The 16,793-nt window shown below is 35.9% G+C and overlaps 1 protein-coding gene across 1 annotated transcript in view; it reads right to left on the bottom strand.

Annotated features, from left to right (window-relative positions):
• LOC145246451 (monocarboxylate transporter 13-like) overlaps nucleotides 1-16,058 on the bottom strand; it is a 42,288-nt gene extending 26,230 nt beyond the window's left edge. Inside the window, exons 1-2 of the mRNA XM_080108071.1 lie at nucleotides 16,013-16,058; nucleotides 12,000-12,218 (exon numbers count right to left, since the gene is read on the bottom strand). Coding sequence (XP_079964197.1) covers nucleotides 12,000-12,218; nucleotides 16,013-16,058 — 265 coding nt within the window. The remainder of the gene's footprint in view (nucleotides 1-11,999; nucleotides 12,219-16,012) is intronic.
• Nucleotides 16,059-16,793: the final 735 nt, after the last annotated feature.

Below are 16,793 nucleotides of genomic sequence, written 5' to 3'. Positions count from 1 at the left end.
TTATCGGGCACACGGGTAGGTTCCTGAACAATCTGAGTGAGGTCATAGGCAATGGAGAAATCATGACAGAACCTCCCCTCATCATCGGTCTTGTTTGAGTGGGTCAACCATTCGACGTTGTGAACATTGAAGTCTCCACATACGTGAATGTTAGCTGCAGGATAAGTAGAAAGGACTTGGTCAATTTTCTCAGATATGCTTTGAAAGATAGTAACTCCGCTGTTGTGGGGGCGATAGAGAGTAAATATAAATGCAGTAGTGTGAGCTAAAGCAACCCGGAAGCACATATAAGGTAAGTTAGGATCTTCCCTGGAGATGTCCCTCCCACATGGAAAGCTATCTTTAATATAGGCACATATTCCATGCCCATGGCGATCTTGGGGGTCAGATTTAGAAGTTAAGTTAGAGTATCCTATTATTATTATTAGAGTATTTCCGACGAAATAGAGAAATAAAAAAGGAACAAACCAAGTTATGTGTTCATCAACGTTTCGTTTTTATTTCGAGACTTCCTCTGGATGAATGAAATTAAGAAAACAAAACACCAGTACAAATATTTGAAAATATATTTTTGATCTTATGAAATGTATGATCCTGTTCCATTTCAAAAGCGGACAAAATCGTTGGAAATTAAAAATAAAAAGGGGGTGGAGGAAATAGCGTTTTGAAAGAGGGTAATAGTTTTTGTATAACGTCGTATAGCGGTTAATATATTTAAAAAGATATGATGCAATTCAGATAATTTTGGAACAAATATGTCCGTTATAATTCAATTATGAATGTGTAACTGAAATAGAAATGAGTGTATTCTTGTTACGTCATTTAATGACTGATTATATGTATTAATTAATATACGTGAAAATTAAACTATTTTAGTTTACTTATTAATGGCGATACATTATAGAAGCATCTATTAATAAGGCTTGAATTTGCGATCAGCGCTGATTCAAGCAGTATCCGTCGCGGTTTATTTGAAATAAATTTAACTAGTTTTGTTTGAAGTCAAAAGTACAATTATGCTTCAATGAATGAGAGAATGATGCATTCAGAGAATTGCTATTTATTATATCTCTTTTATACTCTCTCTCTCTCTCTCTCTCTCTCTCTCTATATATATATATATATATATATATATATATATATATATATATATATATATATATATATAAAGCTGAACCTGTGTGGGGGGGTCACAAATAGGCTCCTATATGGTTGACTATTTTAAAAAACTGATTACATATACTGTATCGAGGATCAGGAATAGGTATGTTTGATCTGGCAGAACGGTGGTTCAGTAAAAGTTGTGGGGTCTGCGTTCGCGCCTGGTCCACAAAGTATGGAAATAAAAAATGAAAAAAAAAAAAAAACGTTTACAAGGGTGTTTGATATAGATGTACATAAGAATACTTTGATAAGTATGTTTTAACTTAAATAGGGATGGTATAATAAAATTGTGAGGTCTGCGTTCGCGCCTGTACTCCATGGAAATATGGCACAAACTTTAACAAAGACTTTTCATATCTATTTGCGTAAGTATACTTTGATATTTCAGTTTGAAGAAATATGGTATCATAAAATTATTGGGTGTTCGTTCGCGCCTGACCTCCATAGAATGTAAATGTGTCAGAAAGTTAAGCAAGGTTTTTTAAAAGGGGTGAGGGTCCACAATAACACCTTAACTTTAATCTTAATTCACGTTAGCTTTTATTTATTTATTTTTTTAGTTGAATCATATTGTGTCGAATAAATTCACCTCATAAATTCACGTTCTTATTAAAGTAAAAGCCAAAAAAAAAGTCGGAACTTTAGACAATTCTCGACAAAAAAGTTGGCATAACTCTGTTTTTTTCCTTCTCCACTTGCACGTGGCACTCTTTCGAAAATAGATAAATAAATAAATAATAAAAAATAAGAACGTTACTTGTTATCGTGTCAAAAGAAGGAAAAAATCCTGCTCACGTGATTACGTGTCTTTTTAAAAACATTTACACAACCTTTTTATTTTTATTTATATATTTGTTTAAGCTTTTTTGTCAGGGTACTAGAAGGAATTCAGTTGATTACAACCCTTTCTGTGTGTTCTTTACATTACAATAGTACAAACCTGAATCCGACGGCGCAATACTACACCATTCAATACTGTGAAACTGAAACGAAGCTGTTCTGCTTAAAAAGGGCGCTATTTTCTTCTTATTCATATTTATATCGATTCTTTGCTTTAAAAAACTAAAGTAATTACGTGTTTACTTTTTTAATATCCCATTTTGCTGTTTCGGATTATTTTACTAAAGTACGTAAAGCTACATTATTTTTTTGTTTTGTTTTTGTTTCTTTGTTTTTCGATATTTCGTCGATATTATTTACTAAGAGTGTTTAGCAGAAAAGCCAACAAACGACTACCCGAAAAAATAAATATACAAGAAATAAATGTTACCATAGTCAATAAAAGTTCAGTTCACGTTTTTTTTGTTTTTAAATAGTTTTTAATGCTCTTTACTTGAAATAATTTCAGCGAACCGAAATTAAAACGAAATTTGAGGCGATAACTATTTAAATGAATTTTTATATAAACTACACATGCCATAATCGAATATTCCTCAAGCATAAAATAACGGAAAACATTAAAATATGTTTATAAATATTCCTTACGTTGACGGAACTCTCTTAAATTGTTAACACAGAATGCTCAGGTACCCCTCCTTCAAATTGAAAACGGGACTCTCCATTTCAATTTTGATTTTTTTTTAAACCGGTGCGTGAATTAAAAAAAATATTTTTACAAACTACTTAAAAATACAAACCAATGAACTTTTCTACCATAAAAGTAACTTTTATTGACTATGGTAACATTTATTTCTTGTATATTATTATATATATAACATTTTCTCTTTGTAAGGAAACATCATTTTGTTGGTCACTCTTGGCTACGAATGGAAACAAAGTTGATATAAAAAAATATATTTTCGCGAAAATTATCTTTACTTTCATCATATTTTGCTTATGGTAAAATGTTTTGAGTATCAAAACCTATCTATTTACAACCCCCTCCTTTTCATAACCTATCATACTTTCATCAATCACATTCCATTTACTGTAGGTTGTTTTTGAACCCAGTCAACGACGCGTACTTCTGCTAGTATATATATATATATTATATATATATATATATATTTAGAGAGAGAGAGAGAGAGAGAATAAATTACAAAAACTATATTCCAAAATTCATAATGGTGACCATCTTATAATTTATTCCTTTAATTCAGTTGACCTATACAATTCTTGGCAGTATCTGTTTCGTAGCGCAAAATCAATCACTTAATTATTATATCAATCAGTGAATCGATTATGCCCTTAACTCATCAGAAGACATAGCAAAAATGAATCTGCCAAAAGGAAACGAAGTGTGATTTGACATGATTCAAATCCGAACATTGAAAGAGAAGCTGCATATTTTTTTTTTTTTTTTTTTTTATTACATTTTCACCCCAAACAAGGCAAATTGCCACTTTGGTGTAGGGGGCTACTATCAGGGGAAACAACTACTGGGGTACTATGTAGGGATTTGGGCAGCAAGGTGTCGGTTCACGTTACACTTGAACTTCTGCACGTCAGTACTGTTGGGGAAGCAGGGACCTGGAATGGAATTCCAGAGTCTTGCGGTTCTGGGGAAGAAACTATTGGAGTAAAAAGATCTTTTACATCTAGGGATCTCTACAGTGTGGGGGTGGGATCTAGTAGCCTGTCGGGTTTGTCGAGGGTGCTCGCGTCGTGGGGGCACAAGTGATTGCAATTCGTCAGAGCATTCACCACTAAAATACTTGTAGAAAAGGCAGAGGGATGCAACATTTCGTCGATGGGACAGAGGCTGAAGCTTAGATGCCAGTTCAGGGCCTATCAGGTTTGCGACTCTCTTTTGAACCTTGTCAAGGAGCGAGAGACTAGTAGCAGATGCACCAGCCCAGATGTGGCAGCAATACTCCATACATGGGCGAATGGTGGCCTTATAGAGGTACAGGATACTTTCGGGTGTTAGTAGTTTTCTAGCACGGTAGAGAGAGCCTACCTTTCTTGCAGCGGCCCTGGCAATGCCTTCAATGTAATTGTTCCAACTCATGTTTCCTGTGAACGTTAGGCCAAGGAGTTTGAAAGATGGGCTCTCAGATAAAGAGTCGTTGGCCATTGCTATGGGTGGTAGAGAGGGTTTCTTGTAATTATTGAATGAAACTAGTTTAGTCTTGGCAGCATTGAACGCGACCAACCACTTTTGTCCCCATTCCACTACAGATTGGAGGTCTTCCTCTAGTGTTTCTGCCATTTCTTTAGAAATGTGTTCATTCGTCTTCCTGTCGTGTCTGCCATAGAGTGTAGTGTCATCAGCATATATACCCATCTCAGAGGCAATGTTGTCGGGGAGGTCATTTATGAATATCAGGAACAATAGAGGTCCAAGGATAGACCCCTGGGGCACTCCCGCATTTATATCATATTGTTTAGATGTGCGACCGTCGAGGACTACCTGGATTTTTCTCTTATCTAAGAAGGATTTAATTATGTTAAGTATTCTACCAGTGATACTGTATGATCTGATTTTACTGAGGAGACCCTCATGCCATACCCTGTCAAAAGCCTTAGATATATCTAGAGCTACCACTCTGCCTTCCCCCGCTTTGTCCAGTGAATGGTATATACGTTCAGAGATCACAGTGAGGATGTCTGCTGTGGAACGGGCTTGTCTAAATCCATATTGTTTGTCAGTCAGTAGTTTAGCATCTGTAAGATGATGGACTAGAGCATGGTTAATTATGGTCTCAAATATTTTGGCAAAAAGTGGGAGGAGGCTAATGGGGCGATAATTTGATAGGTCTGTCCTTTCGCCAGAATTCTTAAATACTGGTACAACAGAAGCAGTTTTCCAACAGCCCGGAAAGCAAGCTTCATTAAGACATGGAGCTACTTCGGCTGAGCACTTTTTTAATAGCACAGCTGGGATAAGATCGGGTCCACATGCTTTTGAGGTGTCAAGGTTTTTTATGATAGCATGCACCTGAGCAGGGGTGGTTTTCAGATCGTCTAGTGTGGCGTCTGTCCGCATAGGAAAGTCAGGTAGGGGGTGGTTGGAAGGGTCCAGTGTGGAGTTTGAGGCAAACCGACTGGCAAGCATGTTAGTCTTGTCGGTTGCTGAGGAGACAACCTCGTGATTGTTGGTTAGTGGGGGAATTGTTGATTGCCCATTATTTACTACACTGTTGTAGATTTTCCAGAAGTCACGAGTTCCTAGTTTTTGTGCTTCGATGCGCTTTTTAATGGTTTCCGTAAATTCTCTCTTAGCTGTCGCTATTTCTTTCTTAACGTTATTTCTAGCTTCTATATACTTCAGTCTGTTTGAACTGGACTTATGTCAGTTAAACCTACGATATCCATGCTGCTTTTGAGTAATGGCAGTTGCACAAGTCGACGTAAACCATTGGGGAGAGTGGGGCTTACTATAAAATTTCCGCATGGGAACATGCGCTTCGATTGCAGCTTTGAACCAGTCAGTGGTCTCGTTTGCACATTGTTCAGCAGGGAGAGAGAAAATATTTTTCCATGGAGCATCTCTAATTAGTTCCCTGATGGCTTCCCAGTCAGCCTTATTATAATATCTCGTTGTTTTGAGCACTGGCTCTTCAGTTTTGGGTCTAGAGTTTAGGGCGATTTCAACCATTGTCACTGCATGATCAGCGTTCCCAAGTGGGCTGTGGGCCTTCGTTATGCAGTCATCGGGAACTGTGGTCAAAAACAGATCTAGAAGTGATGCGTGTTGTTCTTCCTGGTCAGGGAAACGGGTTGGAAACGTAACAATTTGTGATAGGGAGTGAGATATAGCGAAGCTATGGGTTGTGCTGCCCGCTGCATCTGTGTGAGTAGAGAATCCAAGCCAGTTTTTGTGGTGGACATTAAAGTCACCAAACACATGTATTTGTGCGCTAGTGTCGAGGGACAGTGCCGTGTCTATGCTGTCAGATACTTTGTTTATTATGGAGCAGTCCTGAGTCGAGGGAGAGCGGTAGAGAAAATAATAGTAGCTAATACTGTGTTGCACGTTTAGTCTAAAGCACATAAAGGCTTGATCATCTGTTTCTAGGTTTGTTTCTCTAGTCAAGGGAAGGGTATTACGAATGTAAACTCCAAGTCCGTGCATATGTCTGTCAGAGTCCTTACGGCAGAGTGGGAGATATCCAGGCATGTTAAAGTGGTTAGAGGGAATGGAGGAGTGTAGGTTAGTCTCACTTAGTGCTAAGATATCCGGGGTATTTGTAAAGAGAAATGCTTCAACATCAGCTAAGTTAGTTCAAAGCCCACGGATATTTGTGAATGAGAGCCTCAAGGGAGGAGGCAAGTTGAATTTGTTTGTCCCTAATCCTGGTTTAAGCTTATTTTTAGATTGTACTGTCGTCATATTTTTTTTTAAGAGTTTCGGTAAGGGGGAGCTAAACAAGAGGTTATGCGGAGCTTCAGACATGCATCACAAGTAGACCATCAGCTGACCTTTCTCCAATTAGGATTGTGGCCTTAGGAAAGCCCACCGGGGATGAGTGCAGGGTCCCTTTCCATGCGCGTCATGGCACTGCAAACAACCCGATATTATTCAACTGTTGATGGAGCAGCCGCTCTAAGCGCTACCAAAGAGTTAGGGCTCCTGTACTACCAGTCGGGAACAGCAGCCAGGAACTGTCAATCCGGTACCCTCAACCCATTAGAAGAAGGTCAACCCAATCTAATCGCTCAGGCATATCTTATACTCAAGCACTCCCAATAGGTTTCCATTACGCCATTTTGAATTTATATAGCTCTGTAATTACATTGAGCTTCTAAAATAAGGATTATTATATATCATAAGAATATATATATATATATATATATATATATATATATATATATATATATATATATATTAGCAACTTCGAAACGCTGTTGTTTTTATTGTTTTCCGCTACCTTAGCGGTTTTAAAAAAGCTATAAGCTCTTATTGTTATATATATATATAAATATAAATGGATCGCCCTTAGTTTTATGGGACATATTCATTCATTTATTTTTATTATTAAATATTATTTTACGTGCATAAAAGTATACCTATAGACAGGGGTGTTTCGTTAGCACAGAACAGGATCGAACACATGGCATCAGTATCTGCATTCGGATACTTAACCGGTTTACCACAGTCAATTAGTTCTAGGCCTTAACATATATAAATTTGAGTATAGTGGTATATAAGAGTAGTGGTCGATGGACAAAAATCGGAGGCCTGCAATATAAATGCTGGAGTCCCTCAGGGGTCAATCCTGGGCCCAACTCTCTTCCTGATCTACATCAATGACCTCCCTAAACACATACTTAAATCATTCGTTGACATCTATGCTGATGACACGACCATCTACGGCAACACATCAAAGGCTGTAAATGACGAAGTTCTCTCTGATTCTCTCTCCTCTGATCTCGAGCGCGTGGTTCAGTGGGGGAAGTTGTGGCTAGTTACCTTTAATGCATCCAAAACCAAACTCCTATCCTTACATCATCAACGCTCTGATCCCCAGCTGGCATCAATTGTGATGGATGGCTCTCGTCTGGATGAGGCCCCATGTTTTGACAAGCTTCTGGGTTTGACCTTTACTCCTGATCTGAAATGGAACACGTACATCAAGTCTGTTGCCAAGGTCGCTGGAAAGATGGTGGGATCTTTCTACCGCTCCAGAAGATATCTCACTACTGATGCAATTCTCTATCTATATAAAAGCTAAGTACGTCCAAGGATGGAATACTGTTGCCATATCTGGGCAGGAGCTGCCAAAAACAGCCTATCATGCCTTGACAGAGTGCAAGGTAGACTTCGTGGTTTAGTGGGGGATGCCCTTTTCTCTACCCTGGAACCCCTCTCCCACAGAAGAGACGTTGCGAGCCTATCCTTGTTTTATCGTTATTTTCATGGCAGGTGCTCGTCTGAACTCCAATCCCTGGTCTCCCCTCGCCAATCTTTCACGAAAAACACCCGTCTAGCTGAATCCACTGTGAAAAATTTCCCCCACTCTATATCTGTGCCTAAATCGAGGCGCGGATTCCATGAACAAAGCTTCTTTCTTAGAACTGCACGCCTGTGGAACTCTGTTCCGTCTGCCTGCTTCCCTCCGGACTACAACTTGGATGTCTTCAAGTCTAATGTTAACAAATTCCTAATGAACCGCCCCCTTAAGTAAACACTTCATCAAATCTCCACACTAACGTAATGTTCTTGCAATAACCCTTATCCCTGAGTGGCTTCCGGGCGTTGATAAGTGGTGATCACTGTATAAAAAAAAAAAAAAAAAAAAAAAAGTTCTGTACCATGCAAAAAAAGAAATGATTAAGTCCATCATTTGCACCCCCATTTAGCCCCAAAAGTCCCCAAGGCTTTAACATATTTAAATTTGAGTTCAACACCAAGCAAATAGGCGTATACAGAAAATTTTAGACAAATATGGTAAAATAGTCCCAAAAATTGAGTGTGTTTATTAGCTCTAAAAGAGCCCCTGGGGAACAGTCAAGAGTTATCGCAAAGTATAGACGAACAAAATTATATAGAAATCAGTTAGTTACAACTTTTTAGAAAGTTTTATAAAAATCCAAGGCATAAATATTTTTTTAATAAGTACAAAAGTGTAAATTTTAGCCATTATAACCCAAAAGGCACCCTTAGGGGGCAACCGGAGTTTTCCCGGAAAATCCGTTCTGTTACTTTTTACTCATATCATGCTTAATGTTTGTGCAAAATCTCAAAAATTTCCAAGACGTAGTTATTGAGAAAAGTGGGAACGGAGGAACGGATAAGGGTGAAGTTACAGATCCACCCTCCTTTTGTCGGGGGACCAAATATATATATATATATATATATATATATATATATATATATATATGCTTATTTATTGTTATATAAACATGCTCACATCCCGCTGCTACAAATAGCCACTTGTTTCAATCAAACAACAGATATCATCAGGCAGCGACTTGACTATTCAAAAGTTCAATGAATAATCAGTTATTATGATTATAATAGTTTATTCACTGAACTTTTGAATAGTCAAGTCGCTGCCTGATGATATCTGTTGTTTGATTGAAACAAGTGGCTATTTGTAGCAGCGGGATGTGAGCATGTTTATGTAACAATAAATAAGTATTATCAGTTCTTTTTATTGAGCACTAACAACCTCGTTGAATTCATTAGTCCATTACTTTTGAATATAAAAAAAAACCCGAGTATATATATATATATATATATATATATATATATATATATATATATATATATATATATATATATATATTAGTTTTGGGACGATTAATAGGAATCGGAATCCGGAATAATGAAAATCGGATCTTTTTGGGATATCGAAATCGGGAAAATTTGAACCTTTTTTGCGATGCCAAAATTGATTCCGTTAATTACCTATTATATTTGATTTTGTTTTTATAAAACGTCTTCCATTGCTTGTAGTAATAATAAAATAATAAATATTTATTGATTTAAACTTCCAGTAAGACTAAAATCTCTAGATCACCCCGGTTTTTACGTTTGAGAAAATACATGCACAATGTGTTTTTACACTAATACGGACAAAATAACACTTTTATAGTAAAATATTTAGAGATTTATGAAGAATTGGAATCGGAATCGGTAATTGTATCGGAATCGGGAATTTAGTACGGAATCTGTAATTGTATCGGAATCGGGAAAAATATTGGAGTCGTTCAATCATATATATGTGTGTGTGTGTGTGTGTGTGTGTGTGTGTGTGTGTGTGTGTGTGTGTGTGTGTGTGTGTAAAGAAATACTGAGATGTGAGATGCAGTAAGAATACAAGTTGTATAATGGGGCGGCGCTTAGATGTTCAAATATCATTGAACATAAAATTATCAATAGAGAAACATGGTATAGAGATAAATGTTTATATATATATATATATATATATATATATATATATATATATATATATATATATATATAGGAGTGAGAGATGAAGTCACAGAACTATATATTATATATTGGATATAGATCGGTTCATTTATTCACTAAGGGAATACAATCGATTAGTTGGGGGACAGAAGGGGCTCTTTATGCCAAGGCATTTCGGAGCCTAATGCTTCTCATCAGAATGACAAATTAAAATTATAGATGATGCTGGGAGGTTTCGAATTCTAAATAAAAGAGAAGCGTATTATATATAGTGTAATGCAGAAAGGTCCGTCGTGGAAGCATTCGCTTATTTATTACTAGCGGGGGTACCCGGCGTTGCCCGAGTGTTTGTTTCCGGGACGGAGGGGAGTTTTAAAAAATGTTATGGTTGGTAAGTAGGAAGGGTCAAACCCGGAGTCATGAGTAAAAGTAGGAAAATAAAGTGTGAAAAAAAACAAAAAAAAAACATCTGCAACGTTAACAGTTTGGCCACCAAGAAAAGTCCATTCCAGTTGTTTAGAAAAAAAAAAAAAAAAAAAAAAACGACTACGGTAGGTCGGTGCGAACGTGAAAATATAATGGTGTTCTCTTCTCAACTGTTCCTTGTGAACGATCCCCAAACGGTGTTAAGTGGTGGCAGGGGGAGGAGGAATTTATTAGAGAGAAAATATTTTACCACTTCCATTGATCTTAACCGATTTTGGCCGTGACTTCTCAGCAGAAAAAGTATAGAAATCTAAGATTATCGAGGAATTTGAGAAATAATAAGCCTATAACACACCTCAGATATTGTTCTGCCGTTTGTGCATATTATATTTGCATGAAATATCTTGATTTTTAATCCTATTAATGTCAAAATCAGACGGGAAAAAATGAGTTCATTTTATTTATATAGAGATTAATTGTTGAATACGGTTAGTATATTGGTCCCAATATTAAACACGATTTGGTTAATATGGTTAGATTTTATATATATATATATATATATATATATATATATATATATATATATATATATATATATATATATAAAATCTAAAGCCCCTTATTAACCAAATCGTGTTTAATATTGGGACCAATATACTAACGGTATTCAACAATTAATAATAAATAAATAAATAAAATAAGAAAATTAAAATAATTCACCCTAACCCACTTTACACCTACCTATATAACCAATATAAAATAACATAGAATTAACTATAAATATACCCAAGCCCCGATAAAGAAAGGCGATAACAACAACCATTCCTGAGGATGATCGAAAGCGCCAGAGAATATGGCTGAACAACAACCACTAGGCGCCATACTATACAACTACCAGCCGAAACAAGAAAGACCGTTCGGCGAATAGAAATAATTACCAACAAAATTTGAAAAAAAAACAGACGAACTTAGTTGTGTTTAATCAAGCATGCATAAATAATAACTGGCTGCCAAAGTGTATATATTTTCGGACTGTTATTTTCACAACGTTTCGGATGATGTAACCTCCGACATTTTCTCTTATCTAATTCTAGATTCTTTCTGTCAAACTCAGGAATCTGCACGGAATTTCGAACGGAAACATGTACGTAATCCACGGAGGTGGCATGCTCTCGTTCCGTCAGCCATGACCAGGTAGAAGTCCTAAATAATTCTCAATTGTATTCTTCTTATCGGCCGCACTGAGAAATTGAACCTTCAACTCCAAAAGAGTGAAACTTAAAGCTGAATTACCTTAATTACTTTAACCGTTACACCACGTTCGCTGAGTGCGACAAAAACACTCACGAATTTGACAAAAGACACATGAGGAGGGTCGAAGGTTACATCAGCTGAAACGTGTGAATAACAATCAAAATGAGAACAGTAGTCCGAATAATTCACATTATTTATCTTCATCTAAAAAATCGAGAAACGTAATACAAATTTTTTTAATACGTATTTTATAATATAATAAATACTGACCCAACGAGTCTTGCATGATTTCAACGTAACTGTAAATATCTCATTTGCAAAAATAAAAAGTCTTTCACAACTTTCGCTTTACCTGCCATATGTGACAAGGACATATGTAATGATCCGAGCCAGTCCGTCTTGACAGGTTCTTCTCCATATTTATCAAGAAAGGCTGGTTTTAAAATTCCAACGGAGTAAACAACCACTGAACATAGCATTTGGATGAGAAAGCCCACGACCAAAACCACCCATGCCCATCCGGAATCGGGAATGTTGCGTGCCAGAACCATTTCTTTGCTCCCTTTTGTTGCTGCAATGAATAAAGGAACAAATTAAACAAAAATTGGACGAATATAATATATATATATATATATATATATATATATATATATATATATATAAGGTGGCCCCTCAAAAAACAGAACCTTGTAAACTTTAGTGAATTTTATTAATGTTGATACTCTTTCAAACTTTTTATGATAAAACTTTAGCGTTTCTGAACTTTTGAGATGAGGATTGGTTATTCGTATTATTTGGATTAATCGAACTACTGTTCTCATCTTGTCTCATACTAAGATGAGAACAGTAGTCTGAAGAATCCAAATAACACGATTAAACTTTAACCTTTGTCTGATCATCAAAGAATCAGTTGTATTGATCGCTTTGCATAAAATCATCTTCCGTCTAAAATATATGAATGTTAAAGGCAAAAATTGTCACTCACTCGAACGCAATCCTCTTTGGGGATTTCTATGATTTTTGCCGCAATTGCTTGAGGGTTGTTTTGGAATGCACGCTCCTTCCAACAAATAAAAATTTGTGTATTCAAGTCCGGTAAGTGTGGCACCCACTGAGCGTCACATTTCTTGTTGATTAGCCTGTCCTGAAATTGCTTCCTAAGCAAAGGTAAGGAATCTTTTGATGTTTAGGGTGTGGCATCGTCTTGTTGGACCCATTGTTTATCTTGATTATCCATCTGTATTGTGACAATGATGTCATACATTTTCTTTAGTATTGCCACATAGCATTCCGTATTCATAATTTGAGATTCCCTTCGTCTTCAAACCAATGAGGGTCGATGATGCTGTTTTTAGAAATTACTGGCCAAGCTGAAATATAAATAAAATGCGTTAGACGCCATAGAGTGAATTTTCTGAAATTTAATCTTTAATTCTCTTATATTGGGTACAATATAATAATCAATAAAGAATTTGCTCTATAATAATAAATATGAAATCTGCATAAATTAAAATATCATATTAAGCGTATTTTACAACCGGGCAACGCCAGAAAACTTGCTAGTATATATAGAAAATTATGCGTGTTTGCGTGGGTGTGTGTGTCTGTGTGTTTGTGAAAATGTACGTTTTTGTAAATATTTTTATTCTTTAGGTATACCAACCCTTTTAAAACCAAAAGCTCAATGTTTGTTAAAATATAACAGAGCATATATACCTAAATAACAATTTTGCTAGATTCCATTTGATTTTTTTTTTTTTTTTTTGTAATTTGAAGGTTATTCATGCTAAATCCGTAGGTTTATCATAGAATATATTTTTAAAAAATGATGTGTTGATCAAGAATTGAACTTACATTTTTCTGGTGCCAATCAATTACTTTCGAACAATCTTGCTGTTATGTCCACAGCACAGACAGGCAATTTGAAAGCTACTTTCAGAAATCATAAAACTATGACTGTAAACGAAACCACTTTACAAATATGCAAGTGTCTATCATTGCAACGAGATCTTCAACCCTGTCATATTCTTTGGTATTTATAATCCAGATTGCTTGCAATAAAATACTCTAGAATCAAGAATCCGACAAACATTGGCGATTAAATAGTTGTTCAAATAAATAGTTGTTCAAATAAAGGAAGAAATTAAGCTATAAAGCTCTCAGCCAAAAATGACATATTTTTTCCTGAATCAGGTACACGTGACATTATAAACGTTTCCACGCCATCTGGTCGGAGACTTTTCATTCACACGAAAAATTTGCAGAAATTAATGAAAGAAGAAAAACACAAAAGTTTTCTCTCCTATCTGATAACAATTTGGTTTCAAGATTTTAAAAAAATCGTTACTTAAAATTTCAGAATAGTTAACAGTAACTCATAAAAAAAAATGAACACATAATGCATACCAAACGCATCAGAATTAAATTCTTTACCCAACCAGTCACGTTTTAACGTTTATAATATTTTATTTCACATTTTTTCTACGTTTTTACTCTTATTTATCCCAAATAAAGCATGCTGCCACTTGGACGCAAAGGGGCTAATATTTGGGAGGAGGCAATATGTAGAGAATTGAGAAGTGAGATGACAGTTCGCATTACATTTGAATTTCAACATGTCGGTACAGTTAGGGAAACAGGAAACAAGGGAGGAATTCCAAAGTCTAACAGTTTGAGAGAATAAACTATCAAAGTAGAAAGCTTTCTGACATCTAGAGACCTCTGCAGTGAAGGAGGGGATTTTTTTTTCTTTTGCTTCTTTGGTACCAACATCAAGGGACACAAGTGTTACGAGTTCATCAGATCACATTCCATTAACGTATTCGCAGTCTTACGGCGATGGGATAGTGGTTGGATCTTGAAAATGATAGACTCATTAAATTAGAAAAATGTGAAAAGAAAAATATGCCCTGAGACTAGTGATAGGTGCTTTAGAAATGGTGATAAATATATTGTACAATGCTGGATTTTAATAAAGATAGTTTTAAGTGTTTTTAATTGCTTTTAGAATGTATTATCTTTTGTGTTATTAATTAAAATTTTTTCTTAAATCAGAGAGGACGGCAGTTATGCATTGTGAAGTGGTGGGATAAGGTAGTAGTTGTGAAACCAATGTAGCTATTAACTTTATTATTATGGTAGTTGTATTCTCCCAAAGAGGATTTGGTATATAAAATCAACAGTTATGAGACAGGGGCGCGTTCGAAATGAATGCTACTGTTTAGAAGACAATTAAACCATGATGCTGGACTTTTGCATTTTAACCTTAAATTCAAGGTATTTGTAGCAGACATGATTGTAAGTAACATCAGCAGAAGCGAATTCTCGCGGCTCGAGATTTTGAATATACTTCCTTTCTGGCTTATCCAAACAGAAACCAGCTCTCAGTCACGAGACGTAATTTATAAAAGGTTAAACCAAAGTCTCCCTCCCTCTCTTTCTCTCTCTCTCTCTCTCTCTCTCTCTCTCTCTTCCCGAACCTTAGACTGAAGACATCTCCATTTAGCATGGACGAATCCCCAACAACTCTCTTGGAACGCCAGACAACCCACCCCGGCCTTCGGGCCTGTTGTTCGACTAAGATGGAGAGACAATTATTCCAGCATAAATGAATTCTTATTTTCCTACAGCACTGTCTCTAATCTTTTGTGCCCATCCATATACATAGATGTACGTTTTCACTACTAACTTAGACACACACACACACACACATACATGAACTCTTTTCTCTTCCAACATCATCATTATAATGATTCGTCAACGTCTCTACACAGGAACTCTTCTCGATATACTAATCCTTTCTCTATACAAACTTACCAACGAAGATAATCCAATAAAAAACTTTTGCTAAATGTTAAAACGAAATTTCTTGTCTTTTTTTTCTACATTGGTGACCCCGGAATACGAAGCTTTCTGCGTTTTTGTTTTTTGTTTTGTTTTTTTGTTTTTTTTGGAGAGGAGGTCCTTCGTTTTTCTTAGCCGCTTTACAAAAAAGGAAATTCAATCCCGAACATTTTAAACTTAAAAAACTGAAACATTTTCAAACAGATACTTGTCACACACACAAAAAAAAGCTAAAAACATTTCACGGGAAATAATGAAACACGTTTTGTAACGTAGCCGTTACGTTGGAACCGTGTTCGTTACAGTTCAAACCTCTCTCGGACCCCCCGCGCCGTCCGTCACTGTCGAAAAGGAAAAAAAACAAACAAAAATAAATTAATCCGACTCGGCTTTTCTTTCTTTTCAACACAAGTCGTTTATTACAATTTTTCTTTCTTCGCTACACGCCGACCGTAGACAGCCATGTCTCTCTTTCGTCTTTACACGTCCATCTTTTTCAACCGCACTTTTTCTTCTGCTGACCACCTGGTGTCCTTTCTCCTTCCTCTTGTCGCGCCAGCTCGCGCATACTTCCTAATTTGCATATGTGCATTTTTTCGGCTACTGCTGCTAATATCCTCGTAAGACAGCTATCTTACAGCTCCTACTGATGTTTTTCCACGCGCTCATATGCGCTCTTTTACAGTAATGACACTACGTATAGCAGAAAATATTAATTTATCGAAATTAAACTGGATGAATTCGTAATAAAATCGCATAACAGGTTTTCAAATGACTTCTTAACCATGCGTTGTTGCAGTTTCAACGATATATTTCCATGAAACAAAAAAAAAACTTTTCGCAGAAAAACACAAACATTTTCGAACGGACACTTGTTACAAAGAAAAGCTGGAAAACATTTTTAGCTGTAACGCATTTCACTAGGAATGCTGAAGAACATTTTAATAATACGTTCCGTAGAAAGAAAAAAAACGCTAATTTTTATTCTACCAGACGTTTTGTTTTATTTTTGTTTTTTAACTACCCCTTTTTTTTTACTACAATCTTCCTTCATAAACGCTCACCTCGGATATTAAAAAAAAAAAAAAAAAAAAAGAATGGGTCAACTCGACGACATTAAGAGTGTTATATAGTTATTATTATTATTATTATTATTATTATTATTATTATTATTAGACTATACCACTTGTGCGCGTATGTTACGTGAGTTCTTATTAGTAATGATATGAGTCTTAGTGAGAGTTCTTGTCTTATTACATATGATGTTGTATCTTAGAGAGAGAGAGATGTTGTTGTAATGACA

This window comes from Euprymna scolopes, chromosome 24 (genome assembly GCF_053919585.1).
Source record: "Euprymna scolopes isolate OS-2025 chromosome 24, ASM5391958v1, whole genome shotgun sequence".
Lineage (NCBI taxonomy): Eukaryota > Metazoa > Mollusca > Cephalopoda > Sepiida > Sepiolidae > Euprymna > Euprymna scolopes.
This window is presented reverse-complemented; position numbering and strand designations above follow the sequence as displayed.